The sequence below is a fragment of the Gadus morhua genome, chromosome 17, assembly GCF_902167405.1.
Source record: "Gadus morhua chromosome 17, gadMor3.0, whole genome shotgun sequence".
NCBI classification, from domain to species: domain Eukaryota; kingdom Metazoa; phylum Chordata; class Actinopteri; order Gadiformes; family Gadidae; genus Gadus; species Gadus morhua.
In genome coordinates, this window is record NC_044064.1 from 1,770,858 (window position 1) to 1,787,269 (window position 16,412).

Here is a 16,412-nt window from a genome sequence, read left to right on the forward strand (position 1 = left end):
CAATTGAGTCAAAAGTTTGATTTATTTTCACTACTTCCCTCCTTGCGCATAGCCAATGCAATGCACATTAAATGATAAGCTTAGTTTGATTAAATAAAGAATAATTATATAATTTCATTGGTTATGATCTTCATTTGATCATACTGCATATCACTTATTTTAGTTTACTGTATACGAAGTTGTTGTGGTTGGAATTTAAATATTATGTTTGTTTTTTGAGGCTTGTGGTGGCGTATATAGTTTTGGTTTGGTTCCTTTAATCAATGAATACATTTATGATGTCATCAAAAAGGACTTCAGCCTGCATGCGCACACGCACGCACACATTCAGAAGAAGATTAATCTGTGTTGCTTGTCAAATATGGAAACTGGAGCTAATCTCAATTGTAAAAATAAACATGTTTACCAATTCTGCTTCTTTCTCATTACCACACATATTAAAACAATAGGCCTAGCCTACCTACAGGACTAGACCAACACTCATGTCACTCAGCACATTTATGGCACAAATCCAAAGTAACCGCCACGCTACCACCACTTTACAGAGAGGCTGGCCCTCTAGTCACCACACACTGAGCAGACGGCGCTGCCATAGTGAAAACAAATATATATATTGGTTCTTCTAAATAATCTTTTTCTTTTGTAACATCCTGAAAAAAGGATGTTACACCCCTGCTATGCAGTGACCATAGCCGCCATTCTGCTGTTCTTTTGACTTCAGGAGACAAGATGGGGGACGGTGTGGTGGCAGTTTGTGCAGTTGGTGTTGTGGTGCTCTTGGTCTCTGGCGGGAAGCCAGGCCTCAGCTACCAGGCTTTCCAGAGCCAAAGATTCATTATACCATGTGACCCAGGCAGCCAATCAGGTCGCCCAGGCAGACTGTCTCCAAACCAGTCAGATCAGCCCTGGGCCTGAATCACCCGGCAGCCATCTTGGTTCTACACGCTAGCTGGGTGGGGAACTGAATAAGGATTTATACATTCTATTATTTGATCTGCAGAAAGAATTTATCTGTTTGCATGATGTTAAAGCTATTTACATTTGTATAATTGTGTTCATATTGTATATCATATTATCAAATACTGAATAAATGAAAGGCTAAAAATACCTATCTAAATAACCTAAAATCATAAATGCCGTTTAATGTTTTTGTGAATGTATATCTATCACATCGCTTCTCAGTTTTTTATAACTTAATCTAATAATTGTTAGGTAAGGTTTACATACAACAATAAGCATATTAAATAGGCAAAACGGTTTTTATGTATTTTATTGACAGAATAACCCAAGTATATACCATCCAATTCCCCAAATAACGCAGAAAATACAGCAAAGAGAATCAAGGCTAAAGCAGGCTAGCACGATTGTGGTAGACTATGCAGCAATGCAATTCTCTAGCTAGCAGAACTCTCAAATAATATATTTTGAGGAAACACATTAAATTAATCGATTATTGTATTGAAACTCGACCGAATCTCACCGTCCAAAATCTTGATTCAGAATCTTTTAACATTATTTGAAACTCAAATATTACTAAACATTACAATATAAGATAATTAAAAGGTTATAACGTTGAGAGATAATCAAATCCTTCACAAATAGAGATATGGAATTGATTTACACTTCTTACAGATCGATGATTGTTATCAAAATAGAGTTAAGTATGCAGTTAGCTGATGTCCAAAGCCTGATTGTAAGGATTATAAATGAACCGCGATCCACTCCATCGTGGTTTAGGAAGCTGAACGTGAGAAGCCTCTTCATGATTTAACTTTGAACCTAAACAGCAAGGCAGCACAAGTCAGGATTAAACATCAAACACACTATCACTTTGATGATGTACTGTTAACATATTACTGTGATGAAGTATTGTTAAACTATTACTGTGATGAAGTAGTGTTAAAATATTACTATCACTATTGCTGTGATAAATAAATATAACTGTAAATATATTACAGAATAAGTATTGTAAAGTGATGAAATACTGACTGTGGTCAGAGGTTGGTACTCAGGAGCCAGCTTCTGCCCCTCAGTGTTCTCAGAGCTGGTGTCAGAATCTGGGAAGTAGCAGAATGGGAGAAGGTGAAGTCATGACTGAGCTAGATGTACCTAGATCTATAGAGCTGTATAGTCCAGTGAGCTAGATTTATCTAGATCTATAGAGCTGTATAGTCCAGTGAGCTAGATGTATCTAGATCTACAGAGCTGTATAGTCCAGTGAGCTAGATGTATCTAGATCTATAGAGCTGTATAGTCCAGTGAGCTAGATGTATCTAGATCTACAGAGCTGTATAGTCCAGTGAGCTATTCTAGATCTACAGAGCTGTATAGTCCAGTGACCTAGATGTATCTAGATCTATAGAGCTGTATAGTCAAGTGAGCTAGATGTATCTAGATCTATAGAGCTGTATAGTCCAGTGAGATTGATGTATCTAGATCTACAGAGCTGTATAGTCCACTGAGCTAGATGCATCTAGATCTACAGATCTGTATAGTCCACTGAGCTAGATGTTTCTAGATCTATAGAGCTGTATTGTCCAGTGAGCAAGATGAATAGATGTAACTAAACATACAGAGCTGAATAGTCCAGTGAGCTAGATGTATCTAGATCTACAGAGTTCTATAGTCCAGTGAGCTAGATGTATCTAGATCTATAGAGCTGTATGGACCAATGAGCTAGATGTATCTAGATCTATAGAGCTGTATAGTCCAGTGAGCTAGATGTATCTAGATCTACAGAGCTGTATAGTCCAGTGAGCTAGATGTATCTAGATCTATAGAGCTGTATAGTCCAGTGAGCTAGATGTATCTAGATCTATAGAGCTGTATAGTCCAGTGAGCTAGATGTATCTAGATCTATAGAGCTGTATAGTCCAGTGAGCTAGATGTATCTAGATCTATAGAGCTGTATAGTCCAGTGAGCTAGACAAGTCACCAAGATCTCTATGTTGGTGGTGGCGTTAATCATAAGAGAAGAACTGCAGTAAAAATACATTTTACTCACCAACTGGTTTGTGACGCTTGTCTGAATCTAAGGATCAAGAGAAATGATTAGTGTTGTAACGGTGGTGAATATCCTCATGTTATTAGACTTTCATATTCTTAATGCCACAACATCTCTATGGACACGACATTGGAGGAGGTTTATCATTCAGAGGTGGAGGTTTATACAACCAGACCTCCAGTGTGTGAAGACAACCAATCAGAGTCTAGGAAGGGGACAGGAAGTAGAAACAGGTGGAAATCAGGTGTCAGTCCTCCTGGAGAGTTTGATTCACTCACCGTTCCTCTTCCGGTAATAATAATGCAGAAAGACTCCAACAACAACAGCAGCAACAACAACTGCAAGAACAGCAACTCCAGTGCGGATAAAAGCAAGGGTGTGACTGTCCTCTGAAAGAAAATCAAGAAAATAAAATCAGGTGTGTAATAATAGATGATCAATCCATCATTGAACCACATGTCTATGGTCACGTGATGCTACAATCAAAACTAACACAGCCTCAGTGTAACTATTCCTCTAGAACCTGTTCTGGAGCTCAGGGTCACTCAGGGACTGGTCTGAGCTTTAGCCCCATTCATAGAACTAATTTACCCACAATCCACCGTGTTCTGCTGCACTGAGCTAATCCGGAGTGCTGTGTGTTTACCCAGTAGTTTCAGCAGTGTCCAGGTAGAACCAGGCACTCTAGGAATACTCAAATCTACTAACTTTAATGCCTACGTTGACAGTTTGTGAGTGTTGCGTGTGTTGAGGGAGTGAGAGGTTGCAGTTGCACAGCTCAGGCTCAAGGAACTTTTATAAACGCAATATTGATATCCCGCAGTAATCAGCCCGGCGGCTCCGGAACGTGTGTGTGTGTGTGTGTGTGTGTGTGTGTGTGTGTGTGTGTGTGTGTGTGTGTGTGTGTGTGTGTGTGTGTGTGTGTGTGTGTGTGTGTGTGTGTGTGTGTGTGTGTGTGTGTGTGTGTGTTATTCGATTGCCTGGTCAACATGTACGGTAATATTCATACTGGTTTCAATAATACATTTGATAGTATTTCCCATCTTTGCAGTGCAAGAGTTTTGTCCGAAAGTTCAGTGATTGAAACTAATAAATCCCGGGCTGTTGAAGTTTTACGGTACCACTGTCATGCACCTACCCGATGTCAAGTGGACCGGGTTGAATTCACTGCGGGTCTCTCTTCTTATATCCATCTAAGCAAAGATGTTTTATAAATGTCCTTCTCAACACTCTCTGATCTCAATAAAAGGCTAGCAGCACGAAACAGCAATATCGACGATATGCGCTGTACAGAGAAGAAAGAATCCTGACGTTGAATTTGCAACATTTTGCAACAAATAATTCTAAATCTGCCCATAGATGGACGCGTCAGAAATTTCCGGTTTTCACTGGCTACAATGTTGCATCTGCGTCTGCTGGTAATGCAACCACAAAGAAGTAAACTCTACGGGGGTATTTTCATCATTATTATGTTTTTTTATTTTACATTTGACGGCACAGCGATCCGGGGCTATAGCCTTGAATGCCCCGGCCTACCAACGCGCCTGGGTAGAGGCCCCTGGCAGTGGTTGGGATGAGGTCAGGTGGAGGTGGTGAGACATGTGTTCCCAACCTCCATCCCGTCCAACACCAGTCTTACCCCGGTTGGTCATGATGTCGGCGGGGTCCAGGGTTGTGGAGATGTCCTCGATGCCTTTCAGCTGGACCACACACTCGTACCTCCCCCAGTCCTCCTGTGGGACGGCCGTGAGGTCCAGGTCCACGCTGACCTGGAAGGTCCCGTCGTGGTTGGGGAGGACCTCCCCGGGGTCCACCTGCTCATGGAGCTCCTGTCCGTCTCTCCTCCAGAACACCACCACCCTGTTAGGGTAGAAGCCTGTAGCATGGCACACCACTGGGGAGGAGGGGCTCCTCTGGAGCAGAGACACCCGCGGACGCTCTGGAGAGAGAGAGGGAGGGGGGGGGGAGAGAGAGAGGGGGGGAGAGAGAGAGATAGAGAGGGGGGGGGGGGGAGAGAGAGAGAGAGAGCGAGAATTTTATAATGTAAAGCACGTGTTCTTGTCATCTTAGTCTCGTTTGTTTATTATATATCAGATGTCTTATGCTGACGGAGAGGGGATGGGAGGGGGGGAGAGGGATAGAGGGGTTGGGAGAGGGGGGGAGGGAGGGAGAGGGGATGGGAGGGGGGGAGAGGGATAGAGGGGTTGGGAGAGGGGGGGAGGGAGGGAGAGGGGATGGGAGGGGGGGGGAGAGGGATAGAGGGGTTGGGAGAGGGGGGGAGGGAGGGAGAGAGAGAACAGGGACTCAGAGACATGAGTCTGTCAACGCCCACCAGGTCATGTGACTCTACCTGTTCTCTGCAGAGTGCTCCTCCCATAGGCCAGGTACTTCTTCAGCCAATCAACACACTCCTTGGTGTAGAAGTACTTCTTCTGTTCCATTAAAGCTCTATTCTGTTCCCATTTGTGTTTGGTGGTGAGAGCCTGATGCACTGGAGCGACCCAGGTCAGGGTCTTCAGGTCCAACGATATGAAGTCCTCTCCATCATAACCATACTGGTTATAACCCTCAGTAGTACCATCCTCATCATCCCACTCACAACCATACATCCTCTGAATAATGTGGGCACCTGAGAGAGAGAGAGAGAGAGAGAGAGAGAGAGAGAGAGAGAGAGAGAGAGAGAGAGAGAGAGAGAGAGAGAGAGAGAGAGAGAGAGAGAGAGAGAGAGAGAGAGAGAGAGAGAGAGAGAGAGAGAGAGAGAGAGAGAGAGGTTAACAGGATAATAATTAGTTTAAAATTATACTGAACTAATTAATGAGTCTCAAACTGCACCGCCCTCCACTGCACTACACCACCCTACAGCCCCTATACCACCCTACAGCCCCTACACCACCCTACACCGCCCTAGAGGCCCTACACCACCCTACACCCCCTACACCACCCTACAGCCCCTACACCACCCTACAGCCCCTACACCACCCTCCACCACTCTACACCCCCTACACCACCCTACACCCCCTACACCACCCTACAGCCCCTACACCACCCTACAGCCCCTACACCACCCTACACCCCCCTACACCACCCTACACCCCCTACACCACCCTACAGCCCCTACACCCCCTACACCACCCTACACCACCCTACAGCCCCTACACCCCCCTACACCACCCTACAGCCCCTACACCCCCTACACCACCCTACAGCCCCTACTCCACCCTACAGCCCCCTACACCACCCTACACCCCCTACACCACCCTACAGCCCCTACACCACCCTACAGCCCCTACACCACCCTACACCCCCTACGCCACCCTACACCCCCCTACACCACCCTACACCCCCTACACCACCCTACTCCACCCTACACCCCCCTACAGCCCCTACACCGCCCTACACCACCCTACTCCACCCTACACCCCCTACCCGTGGATATATAGAGGAGGCTTCCCTCAGCAGTTCAGAGGTTATCTTTAACGGATCACCAGACAGTCCCAATCACCTCCAGGGTTAAAGACATGTCTGCTGAACTGTAGGAAGACGCGTTACTGATCTGGGGGAAAACGTACGGCACCAGGAAACTGCTGCACTGAAAGGAGCATCGCTGTTCAGAGGAGCTGAGGGCAGAGACAGGGACCCCGCTGAATCAGGAAGACTGAAGACGGGCTACTGTGCCCTGGGGTCTCATTTATAAAACTGTGCGTGGGATCGTTACTAAAAATGTGCGTACGCCCAGAAGCCAAGTTTTGCGTGCGCCAAAAAATATTCGGATTTATAAAACACTGCGTACGCACACCTGTACGCAATCTTTGCTTTATAAATCACATACTGACTACAATTGTGCGCAGCTGAATCAGCTTCACGTTCCGCCCTCTAAACGCCCCTTTTTAACCATAAATGGTCAATGCAAATGACCTCATGAATGCGATCTGCATATAAAACAGACTCAGATGCTTGAAGTGGAGACACTTGTGGGTGAGATGGAGGCCCGAAAGGTAGTTTTGTTCGGCGGTCACGGGATTGGGATCGCCAACAACAAAAAGCAGAGTGAGTGGCAACATGTTGCTGCAGCAGTGAACTCTGTCAGTAGCACGGAGCGCACTGTCCCATAATTAAAAAAAGAAGTGGTCTGACATAGAGTTACATATTTTTATCTAGCCTAGCAATAAATCGTTATGGTCCCTAAATACCCTCTCCCTCCGATTCCTGCCATTTGCATGGTCCGCCAGAAGTGCCATATGGTGCAGCATTACCACGGCGCTCACCTCTGTATTTATAGGGTTACGGTAATAAGACTGACGAGAACGCCTAGGATAATCAGTTTGTAATCACCCACGTAAAATGTTCTTGAACATAACCCCTTTTTAATGGCTGATTTGTCATGAAAAGCATCAAGAGTAACGGACAACGATTGTGATGAGGAGTGTGGCTTGGTTTTTCACACTTGGGATTTAATTGACATTTGATTATGTGTTTACAGTCTCATCTCATCTCATTTTCGTCCGCTTATCCGGGGTCGGGTCGCGGGGGGGGCAGCTCAAGCAGGGGGCCCCAGACTTCCCCTTCCCGGGCCACATTGACAAGCTCTGACGGGGGGATCCCGAGGCGTTCCCAAGCCAGTGTTGAGATACTCTCCACCTAGTCCTCTTCCCCGAGGTCTCCTCCCCACTGGACGTGCCTGAAACACCTCCCAAGGAAGGCGCCCAGTGGGCATCCTTACCAGATGCCCGAACCACCTCAGCTGACTCCTTTCTAAGTAAAGGAGCAGCGGCTCTAATCCGAGTTCCTCACGGATGGCTGAGCTTCTCACCCTATCCCTAAGGGAGACGCCAGCCACCCTTCTGAGAGAACTCATCTCGGCCGCTTGTACCCGCGATCTCGTCCTTTCGGTCATCACCCAGCCCTCATGAGTCATGACCATAGGTGAGGATAGGAACGAAGATCGACCGGTAGATCGAGAGCTTTGCCTTGCGGCTCAGCTCTCTTTTCGTTACAACGGTGCGGTAAAGCGAACGCAATACCGCCCCGGCTGCTCCGATTCTCCGGCCCATCTCACGCTCCATACCCTCACTCCCGAACAAGACCCCGAGGTAGCCTACTTGAACTCCTTCACTTGGGCTAAGGATTACAGGTGTTTACAGTGTCACATAAAAATATTATGTTATTGACACATGTTGGACAGATGCTTTATTCCATGCAGTCGCGCCGTTAGTGGACAGTATGGAGTGACGGGATTAAATATAGAGAATTTCTTTTTATTTCTATTCTAAGGAGATACTTCTGGAGTTATAACTGAGAAATAACGCAGTGGATTTAAATTATTCAGATTAGGATTTAACGCATTATACGGGTTGAAATTAAATTTATGAAGGGCGATGATAAAACATAAGCGTTCTTCTCACTCTGCAATTCTTCGGTCTGACTTCAGTTCACCACCACACCGTCTGTGTCGCCAATTCTCCTTTTCCTCCAAACCATGCGTACGCATGGGTCAGAGTTTGCTTAGGGCTGCGCACATTTTCCCGTCAAGTTGGTTTTTTATAGATCACAACCTTGGCGTGAAAAGTCACGTACGCAACTTTCAGCCCCGTTTTGTGCGTACGCAACGGTTATAAATGAGACCCCTGGGGCCTCATGTACTAAGACTTGCGTGGATTTCATACTGAAACTTGGCGTACGCCAAAACCCAGAAACTGTCTTACGCACAAATAAATTCAGATGTATCAAAGTGTGCGAACGCATGGATCCAAGCACGTTTCTTTCGTACATCTCGATCAACGTGGAATTGAGCGCACATGCCGAGGTGCCAAACTCCTCCCTGTCCACGCCCTCATTTAAATATGCAATTTCATTTAAATAGGCCTCTGGACCTGAGATTCACCTCTTAATCCGATCACCTGGCACCATGAACAGACGCAAAAAACGAAACATCACGGAGTCTGAGCTCGAGATTTTGCTCCACGAGGTAGAAATGCGCAAGCATATGCTATTGGAACCCTGTCAACAGGGATAAATGCAAAACAAAAGAGAAGTGAGTGGGAGTGTGTTTGCGAGGCCGTCAATGCAGTGGGGTCTCAGCAGCGCACACACTCTGAAATTAAAAAAAAGTGGTCAGACCTCAAGGTGGAGGTGAAGCGGAGGGTTTCTGCCCACCGCCGAAGCGTGACCGCAACAGGTGGGGGGACGGGAGTGGGGGAACTCTCCCCCTTCGATTTGAGAGTGGCCGCTTTGATCGGTGACACAGCTCTCACCGGAGTGGTGGGAGCCCATGAAGGGGACGCCGATCATCCCCAAGGTAAATATGCTGAAGTCATAAATGCTGTAATTATACTGGTCATACAATTGGCTGCTTGCAATACACATAAGTCGCGCGTAAAGATGCCAGGATATTAAAGACTTTGACTCGTGTTTATTAACTTAATTTTTTTATTTTTGAATAGACAAGCAAGGAGAGGGCACGGATTCGGATTTGACCATTTGCGATGTCCTCTAACAACGCTAACGCAGCCATTTTTAAAACAATTTTCTTCATCCATTGCGCATGCTTTTATAGCCACCCATATAATTGCAAGGTGTGTTAATTGTTCATTAGTGTGTCTCTGATGTGCAAATCACTCTGAGTCATTGTTTTCACCTTTTTTCCCAGTTTCCCAGCGTCACCTCTAAGTGTCGCCAAAGGAACAATAGCTGTAGAAACGTGCGTACGACAGCTCTGGAGCTGGCGTGGGGACCGCACATTTTTACGTTCATTTCACGTTTTGTACATCTGAACGTGAGCCTGGAAAAGGACGTACGCCACGTTTTTGTGCGTACGCAACCTTAGTACATGAGGCCCCTGGTCATTCAATACATTTGAACACAGATGAGATGCTTGTGTGTGCGTGCTTGTGTGTGTATGTGTATATATAAACTGCTCAAAAAAATAAAGGGAACACTTAAACAACACAATGTAACTCCAAGTCAATCACACTTCTGTGAAATCTAACTGTCCACTTAGGAAGCTACACTGATTGACAATCAATTCAACATGCTGTTGTGCAACTGGAATAGACAACAGGTGGAAATGATAGGCAATTAGCAAGACACCCCCAATAAAGGAGTGGTTCTGCAGGTGGTGACCACAGACCACCTCTCAGTTCCTATGCTTTCTGGCTGATGTTTTGGTCACTTTTGAATGCTGGCGGTGCTTTCACTCTAGTGGTAGCATGAGACGGAGTCTACAACCCACACAAGTGGCTCAGATAGTGCAGCTCATCCAGGATGGCACATCAATACGAGCTGTGGCAAGAAGGTTTGCTGTGTCTGTCAGCGTAGTGTCCAGAGCATGGAGGCGCTACCAGGAGACAGGCCAGTACATCAGGAGACGTGGAGGAGGCCGTAGGAGGGCAACAACCCAGCAGCAGGACCGCTACCTCCACCTTTGTGCAAGGAGGAACAGGAGGAGCACTGCCAGAGCCCTGCAAAATGACCTCCAGCAGGCCACAAATGTGCATGTGTCTGCTCAAACGGTCAGAAACAGACTCCATGAGGGTGGTATGAGGGCCCGACGTCCACAGGTTGGGGTTGTGCTTACAGCCCAACACCGTGCAGGACGTTTGGCATTTGCCAGAGAACACCAAGATTGGCAAATTCGCCACTGGCGCCCTGTGCTCTTCACAGATGAAAGCAGGTTCACACTGAGCACATGTGACAGACGCGACAGAGTCTGGAGACGCCGTGGAGAACGTTCTAGTGCCTGCAACATCCTCCAGCATGACCGGTTTGGCGGTGGGTCAGTAATGGTGTGGGGTGGCATTTCTTAGTGTTCCCTTTATTTTTTTGAGCAGAGTATATATATACAGGTGCTGGTCATATTATTAGAATATCATGAAAAAGTTGATTTATTTCATTAATTCCATTTAGAAAGTCAAACCTGTAGAATGTATACATTCATTCCAAACAGACTGATACATTATAAGTGTTTTTTGCCAAAAAGAAGATGATTATAGCTGACAACCAATGAAAACCCTAAATTCAACATCTCAGAAAATTAGAATATGGTGAAAAGGTCAGATATTGAAGACACCTGGTGCCACACTCTAAATAGCTAACTAACTCAAAACACCTGGAAAAGCCTTTAAATGGTCTCTCGTTTTGATTCTGTATGACACACAATCATGGGGAAGACTGCTGACTTGACAACTGTCCAAAAGATGACCATTGATACTTTAAAGAAGGAGGGCAAGACACAAAAGGTCATTGCCAAAGAGGTTGGATGTTCCCAGAGCTCTGTGTCCAAGCACATTAATAGAGAGGCGAAGGGAAGAAAAAGATGTGGTAGAAAAGAGTGTACAAGCAAGAGGGATAAACGCGCCCTGGAGTGGATTGTCAAACAAAACCGATTCAAAAATGTGGGGGAGATCCACAAAGAGTGGACTGTAGCTGGAGTCAGTGCTTCAAGAAGCACCACACACCGACGTATGCAAGATATGGGCTTCAGCTGTCGCATTCCTCGTGTAAAGCCACTCTTGAATAAGAGACAACGTCAAAAGCGTCTCGCCTGGGCTCAAGACAAAAAGGACTGGACTGCTGCTGAGTGGTCCAAAGTTATGTTTTCAGATGAAAGTAAATTTTGTATCTCCTTTGGAAATCAAGGTCCCAGAGTCTGGAGGAAGACAGGAGAGGCACAGAATCCACGTTGCCTGAAGTCCAGTGTAAAATTTCCACAGTCAGTAATGGTCTGGGTTTCCATGTCATCTGCTGCTGTTGGTCCACTGTGTTTCCTGAGGTCCAGGGTCAATGCAGCAGTCTACCAGGAAGTTTTAGAACACTTTATGCTGCCTGCCGCGGACCAACTTTATGGAGGTGACGATTTCATTTTCCAACATGACTTGGCACCTGCACACAGTGCCAAATCTACCAGTACCTGGTTTAAGGACCATGGTATCCCTCTTCTTGATTGGCCTGCAAACTCACCTGACCTTAACCCCATAGAAAACCTATTGGGTATTGTGAAGCGGAAGATGCGAGATGCCAGACCCAACAATGCTGCAGAGCTGAAGGCCACTATTAAAGCAACCTGGGCTCTCATAACACCTGAGGAGTGCAACAGACTGGTCGACTCCATGCCACGCCGTATTGCTGCAGCAATTCAGGCAAAAGGAGCTGCAACTAAGTATTGATTGCCATACATGCTGAAACTTTCCATGTTCATACTTTTCAGTTGGCCCACATTTCTAAAAAATCATTTTTTGTACTAGTCGTAACTAATATTCTAATTTTCTGAGATACTGAATTTGGGATTTTCAGTAATTGTCAGTACTAATCATCCAAATTAAAAGAAATAAACATTTCAAATATATCACTCTGTGTGTAATGAATTGATTCACGTTCTGAATATAATTACTGAAATAAATCAACTTTTTCATGATATTCTAATAATTTGACCAGCACCTGTATATGTGTGTGTGTGTGTGTGTGTGTGTGTGTGTGTGTGTGTGTGTGTGTGTGTGTGTGTGTGTGTGTGTGTGTGTGTGTGTGTGTGTGTGTGTGTGTGTGTGTTTTGTGTGTGTGTGTGTGTGTGTGTATATATATATATATATATATATATATATATATATATATATATACGTACTTCTGGACATGTGTGTGTGTGTGTGTGTTCGTATTGGGGAATGAAGAACCAACGGAGTGCAACAAATATTCTGTTTAGAAACACGGCAGCACAGCAGCACCACCTGCTGGTTACATGCCGGTATTTGCAGCCGGTAGACCCGCGAAACGTGTCCTTGATTAAAGAAGATGTGACTTTATTAATCACTCCGGGGGCATTTTATAATATTAGTAGACGTTCACTGCTTTAACTAAATGTCATGTGACATTTTTTGTGCATTTAATTTTATTTGTATTTTGGAGTTGGCCATTTTGTCCTTTTGAATGTAATATTTTAGAATAATTTTCATTAATTTAGATGAGACATATCTAGCAGTAGATTATACTGTGATTATATAGTATTAATTAATATCGGGATTTTGGACACTCACTCAAGATCACACATAGCAGGCCTTGGTCTCGTCAATTAATAAACACATAATTCTACACAGAGTACTTCTACACTGAGTAGGCTACTACCAGACTGCACTTCTACACTGAGTACTACTACGCTGAGTGCTGCTACTCTGAGTACTGCTACACTGCTTAGACCAGGGGTCACCAACCTTTTTGAACCTGAGAGCTACTTCATGGGCACTGAGTCATACGAAGGGGACCCAGTTCTATATACTCTTCTGAAATAACAAATTTGCTCAGTTTGCCTTTAGTTATATATTACTTGTAATGATTATTGATTAATGATACTCATCTATGTGAAGACATTTTGATTCAATCAAGACTTAAAAAAGGTGGGAAAGAATTGTTCAGGAATGAGTAGTGCTGTTTTCAGAACCGGCCTGCGGGCGCCTCATGTGGTCCTTGGGGGCGCCCTGGTGCCCGCGGGCACGGTGTTGGTGACCCCTGGCTTAGAACCTACATGAATACGAGTGTGTGGGGGTGTGTGTGGGTGTGTGGGTGGGGGTGTGGGGGTGGGGGTGGGGGGGTGGGGGTGGGGGTGGTGGGGGTGGGGGTGGGGGGGTGTGGGTGGGTGTGGGGGTGGGGGTGTGGGTGTGTGTGTGTGGGTGTGGGGGTGTGTGTGTGTGTGTGTGTGTGTGTGTGTGTTTAGGGGTATGGTTAAACTTTATTCTGGGGTTAAATGATGTCCATCTCCATGTGAGAGGTCAGACATTAGATATAAACGTACCTCCTGTCTGGTTAAAGCGCTGCTTCAGAATCCCCATGCCGGCTTTGAAGACCTGCTGGTTACCCTTTCTGTTTTCAGTTTCCCTCTCCAGGTAGTCTGGGTCTTTGTCTCTGTTGGCCTGGTCCACCCAGTCCTGTTCGGGTACGAGTCTCTGGGTGTTGCTGTCAAAGTACTCAACCTGAACCTCATCCACCATCTCAACAGTCACAAACTCTGGGAAGGTTGAGAGTCCAGACGACGCCGTGTAGAAGAACCGCCGAGAGTGAATCACTGTAGACAGACAGACAGACAGGTTAATACAGTACATCACTGTAGTTTGTTTCCCCCAGTAAATGTCTCAGTCAAGGTGGTCAAGGAGCGGGGGGGGGGGGGGGGGGGGGGGGGGGCTCCGTTTCAATTCCATTCAAAAAGCTTTATGGCACGACCATTGTTCAGTATTACTGATGCATTATTGATCTTTATTTTTTACACCTGCCTGAAGTATGTTTTCTTTCCCTACGAGAGTTTTCTACTTTGTTAATGCATAATAATGATGCATTTATAATAAAAAAAAGAAGCTTTTTTTCTTTATATACATTGGTAGTCAAGGCGGGGCCCTATTGTCGTTAATGCGGCCGCCTTAACAACACAGTACTGGGGGAAACACTGGGTTAATACAGTACATCACTGTAGACGGACGGACAGGTTAATACAGTACAGGACAGTCAGAGAGACAGACAGGTTAATACTATCCATTATATAATAATAAACGATTATTTAAATAACTATTCCAATGTTTTTATAATTATAAGTATATTGGTGAATTTCTGTATTCAATGACGGCATTTTAACTATCTTCAGATTGCTATCATTGGAATGATAATAATTAATATAACAAAATAATTATTATATTTCATAATATATTGATAGCAACGATAATAATTATATTGTTGCGTCGTGTGTGTGTGTGTGTGTGTGTGTGTGTGTGTGTGTGTGTGTGTGTGTGTGTGTGTGTGTGTGTGTGTGTGTGTGTGTGTGTGTGTGTGTGTTTGTTGTTTACGCGCGCGCGCGATGATTCTCCAAGAAAGTTAATAATAAGATTGTTAAGAGTGGTAATATAATACTTAGGAGTACACTTAAAGTACACATTAGTAGACTAAAAGTACACATTGGATTCCCTCCTAACTGAAGTTTAATGTTTGGATCTGATAATAGATTTTACATTCAGGAACGACGTCATCAACCCAGTGCGTTGGTTTCGTTTTCACAGTTGAACCCAAAATAAATGCTCTTATATTAGTTTAAATATTCATTGTAAAAGATGAATTATGCTGTGGATTAATTGAATTTATTAGAGAGGATAATCAAATGCTTTTCAACCAAATTAGGGAATCTAAGCGTCGACTCTTCAGCTACTAGAAACGAAGCTTTGGAAAGATCATTTCGAAAATTTAAAACTGTAATCAGTCTTACCTGAGGACACATCGTGACCAAAGACCAACAGCAGCAGCCCTATTAGCGCCTTCATATCGATGTAATCAGAAGAAAAGCACGATGCGATTATCCACAGAGAGGCGAATCCGACTCCAGCATCAGACGGACTGACCAGGAAACCTGCGAACAAGAGACGGCGCGAGAGGGAGAGGCTGGTCTGGACCAATAGGAATTCAATACGGCTTTGACGTCATTAGTTACCAGGAGAACCTAAAGTGAAACTAACTTAAAACACATACACACGCACACGCGCACGCACGCACGCGCACTGTAACTGCGTTCAAGTTTCATGTAACCCTGAAATAATTATTCTTACAATATCATGTTCATCTTCACTTATAAATAATGGCCAGAGAAATATAATGTTTAGACATACCTTATGTTCATCATAATGTTTAACTATATCTATCCTCACCTATATGATGTTTATATATTTACAGTTCAGCTAAATGTGTGTCGAGTGTATGTGCGTAGAATGATAGTTGTGTGTGTGTGAGTGTGTGCGTGTATGTGTGTGTGTATTTGTGTGTGTATTTTGTCCGTCAGCAAAAGACATCTGATATCAGGACGCTAGTGGAGGAAGATCATTAGAAATATGAACTCTAGTCACAGCAACGCTGGTCAGGGCGGTGGACTACACACACACACACACACACACACACACACACACACACACACACACACACACACACACACACACACACACACACACACACTTTTCAGTCAATGATTTATTTGCTTGTTGTTGTGTCACTTCTTGTCTGTCGTACTTCGTTCTCTTGTCATATTTTTTATTATTCCGATGTTTCATCATCAACACTAGGCCTATCTTAGCCTGGCACATGGGGTCATTCCCGTTATCGGGCTGGCAGCAGACCAGTTCAAAGAAGGGATGGATTTGGAAGCATTGCTTTTTTGGAATAACGATGCAACAGACTAACAATGCATGCAGTGATGATATGATACACTGATCGTTTAAAACAGCCTTTGTGGAATCTGACTGCATCTTTCCTTCCTTTCTGTCTCCTGACCCGAGTTTCCCAGCATTCAAGTCTCAAGTTGGTCAAGTCCAGAACAGTCTCACAGCAGGGAGTCAGAGTCCAGTCTCACAGCAGGGAGTCAGAGTCCAGTCAATAAGCAGGGAGTCAGAGTCCATTCAAA

At 44.8% G+C, this 16,412-nt stretch overlaps 1 protein-coding gene across 1 annotated transcript; it reads right to left on the minus strand.

Annotated features, from left to right (window-relative positions):
- Window positions 1-1,254: 1,254 nt before the first annotated feature.
- LOC115529271 (H-2 class I histocompatibility antigen, Q9 alpha chain-like) lies at window positions 1,255-15,387 on the minus strand. The gene is made up of 8 exons (XM_030337874.1): window positions 15,231-15,387; window positions 13,779-14,048; window positions 5,355-5,633; window positions 4,644-4,943; window positions 3,283-3,393; window positions 3,005-3,031; window positions 1,990-2,057; window positions 1,255-1,779 (listed from the first exon to the last, which is right to left on the minus strand). The coding sequence occupies exons 1-8, from the start codon at window positions 15,283-15,285 to the stop codon at window positions 1,768-1,770; spliced, it is 1,122 nt and encodes a 373-aa protein (XP_030193734.1). The 5' UTR covers window positions 15,286-15,387; the 3' UTR covers window positions 1,255-1,767.
- Window positions 15,388-16,412: the final 1,025 nt, after the last annotated feature.

Excerpts from the sequence above, each read along its gene's own strand:
- LOC115529271 (XM_030337874.1), bottom strand. The coding sequence starts at position 15,285 with ATGAAGGCGCTAATAGGGCTGCTGCTGTTGGTCTTTGGTCACGATGTG. Across the intron at positions 3,032-3,282 it reads TTATTACCGGAAGAGGAACG|ATTCAGACAAGCGTCACAAA; the intron begins GTGAGTGAATCA and ends CTTGATCCTTAG. Across the intron at positions 2,058-3,004 it reads CAAGCGTCACAAACCAGTTG|ATTCTGACACCAGCTCTGAG; the intron begins GTGAGTAAAATG and ends GCTACTTCCCAG.